This window comes from Propithecus coquereli, unplaced genomic scaffold (genome assembly GCF_000956105.1).
Source record: "Propithecus coquereli isolate 6110/MARCELLA unplaced genomic scaffold, Pcoq_1.0 Scaffold658, whole genome shotgun sequence".
Classification (NCBI taxonomy): domain Eukaryota; kingdom Metazoa; phylum Chordata; class Mammalia; order Primates; family Indriidae; genus Propithecus; species Propithecus coquereli.
This window is the reverse complement of record NW_012152596.1, coordinates 329,833-332,573: the sequence shown is the minus strand read 5'-3', so window position 1 is coordinate 332,573 and position 2,741 is coordinate 329,833. Positions and strand designations below refer to the sequence as shown.

General features: G+C 51.1%; 1 protein-coding gene across 1 annotated transcript in view; it reads left to right on the top strand.

The window, feature by feature from the left end:
• Positions 1 to 1,403: 1,403 nt before the first annotated feature.
• Positions 1,404 to 2,741, top strand: part of EXOC3 (exocyst complex component 3) — a 36,741-nt gene continuing 35,403 nt past the window's right edge. Inside the window, exon 1 of the mRNA XM_012660136.1 lies at positions 1,404 to 1,602. Within this exon, the coding sequence (XP_012515590.1) occupies positions 1,459 to 1,602 (144 nt within the window). The 5' untranslated portion in view covers positions 1,404 to 1,458. The remainder of the gene's footprint in view (positions 1,603 to 2,741) is intronic.

Sequence of the window (2,741 nt, the reverse complement as noted above, 5' to 3'; positions counted from 1 at the left end):
TGGCCTCAGAGTTCCCCTTCTGCTGCTGTGGCCGGAAATCGGGCAGCTGTGATGGAAACCTCTCTTCCCTGTTTTCCATACTTCGGGTTTTCCATTTCCCCTCGTTGGAGTAGATTCCTCTGCTCCGATTCCAAGGAGAGCCGTCGGCCTTAGCAGCTCCCATTTCCACCCGAAAGGATGGTCCGGGAGCGTGACCCTGGCCTCCAGCCTTGGGGTGGGTCAGATGACCTTGCTGGGTGCGCTGGCAGAATGCTCGGATGTCCACGTCTTGGCTATGATGCAGCCTGTTAGTCAAAATACAGGTTTCAGTGTCAGTGGAAATGCTGAGGATGACACGTCAAAGCCAAACGAGAAATGAGAGCGTGCACAGGCCACACAGGCAGTGCGACCTCGAAACGAAAGAGAAAAAACCTGGGAGGAAACGGCCCTGTCAGAAGTGGTTGCCCCTGGATGGTGGGATGTGAGGGTGGTTGCCTCTGGCATCTCTGTGTGTTTCTGTCCTGCCCAGATACTCTGCATTCGTGTGCGTGATTTTATAATCATAGGAACAAGGAGAACGGTAGTGGTTGCAGTACAGCTCCATTGGAAAGAGAGATCTTGCACAGACGGGGACTGTTTTGCAGAAATCCACCAGGGGTTTTCAGTGTTTTTCTGAAAGCATGTGGGGATGGGATAAATCAAAAATTCTGGGAGAAGAGGGGTCTTTTTATAGCCATGAAAACGGAAATCGCATCGTCAAAGGGAAAGCACGTTTTTGCAGTGCCCCCGTTTGCCAAGTGCTCACCAGGTAGCCGCTTCAGCCCACGCCTGGGTTGATGGTGGCGCTAGAATTGAAGGCACGTTGCCTGGTGTCCGAGCGTCTGTGTTCTGTGAGCAGTACGTGAGAAAAGGAAGACATACACCTTGTTTTCTAGGGCTGTTAAAAAAGTAGGAAATGCAATTTTGTGTACCCAGGACAGGAGGGATTTTTGCTGGGAGTCACAGGACTGGTGCTGGGAGAGGGGAGACATGCGGTGCCGTGTGTCCTGTCCTCGCTGAGGGTGCTGGTTTGGTGCCCACAGGCGTGGCCGAGGGTTGAGGGAAGGCTCCGGAAGTGAGAAGTTGGCCCTGTCTAGAGGAGGGAAGTGCCTTAGAGAGTCACTTCTGAGGTGGCGAGTGGTCTGGGGCGTCCTCCATGTGTTCGTCTCTCTCAGGCCTGTGAAACGCCCCTGCTCCTCCCCACATTTGAGTTCCGAAGGTTTGTGTATCCCGTTAAGGAGTTCCTAGTCCTAGCTCGGCTTTCTTTCGGGTGTACTGGATTCGTGACCTTCTCAAACACTCTCGCAGCTCCGTTACGATCAACTGACTGTCGGGGGGTGTTTGCGCCTAATACTTCCGCCTCCCTAAAACCCTCTCCCTCCCATGCACACAGAATGTCTCTAGCATGACAGGCACGGAGATTGCACCTGCTTTTTGACCATGAAGGAGACAGACCGTGAGGCTGTTGCGACTGCAGTCCAGCGGGTTGCTGGGATGCTTCAGCGCCCGGACCAGCTGGACAAAGTGGAGCAGTATCGCAGAAGAGAGGCACGGAAGAAGGCCTCCGTGGAGGCCAGACTGAAGGTAGGGGACCAGAGGGATCACCTCTTCACTCCCGGACAGGACAGAGCCATTTATCTTGCGATCCGGGTTCCTGCCTGACATTGTCATGATGATTTTGCTAAGTCAGGTTTTGTGGTGATGTGGGAGGAAGCAGAGCTGAGCTTCACTGAGCAGTCCTTTCAACAGTGTATTACCAATCAACAGATCTTCAAAGACGGCTGTGGAAATACTGACGACACCAAGGGAATAATCTTTTTAAGCTTCCTAGAACTGTCCATTTAACTTATTTTATTTCATTTTATTTTTAGAGGTAGGGTCTTGTTCTGTCACCCAGCTGGAATACAGTGGCATCATAACAGCTCACTGCAGCCTCAAACTCCTGGGCTTGAAGTGATCCTCCTGCCTCAGCTTTCCAAGTAGCTGAGACTACGGGCATACACCATGTCTCTACAAAAAAAATACGTATTTTTGTAGAGATGGGGTTCTCAGTATGTTTCCCAGGCTCATCTTGAACTCTTGGCCTCAAGCAATTCTCCCACCTCAGCCTCCCAGAGTGCTGGGATTGTAGGCATGAGCCACCATGCCAGCCCCATTTGACTTTTTAAACAATACTGGAAGAATAACAAGTACTTGTACTTAAAGCTGTTGAACAGAGCACCGCTAGAGAGCATTTTGTTTAGTTCAATTTAACACATGCTGTCCTGTGCTGACCATGCGCTGGGCATTATGGTCTCCTGGGGCAGGAGGGAGGAGAAAGCTAGACATGTTTATTAAACATGCACGTGAGACAGGGAAGAAAATCACTCTTTCTCGGGGTATTTTATGATTTGGATTGGCTTCCAACTTACTGACATAAAGCGGTGAGGTTTTACTGAAGTACACGTACTCGGTATAATTCTAAAATGTTAAAGGCACGACTTGCTGAAGTTGACACGCGGCAGAATGGTTTTGGGGCTTACGAGAATGCCTTTGGGGAAAGTTCATGGTCGCTGACGGGGTGACGCGTTCACCTCTCCACTTGAGAGCAGTAGCAGCAGGCAGGTGGCAGCAGCCTTGATGGGCGGCACGGGGCTCGTTCAGTTGTGCCGGCGGCGCGTCCAAAGGTGCGTTTGTACTGCTTCGAGACAGCAGGTTCTTGTTAATTAAACAGTTTGGACCTG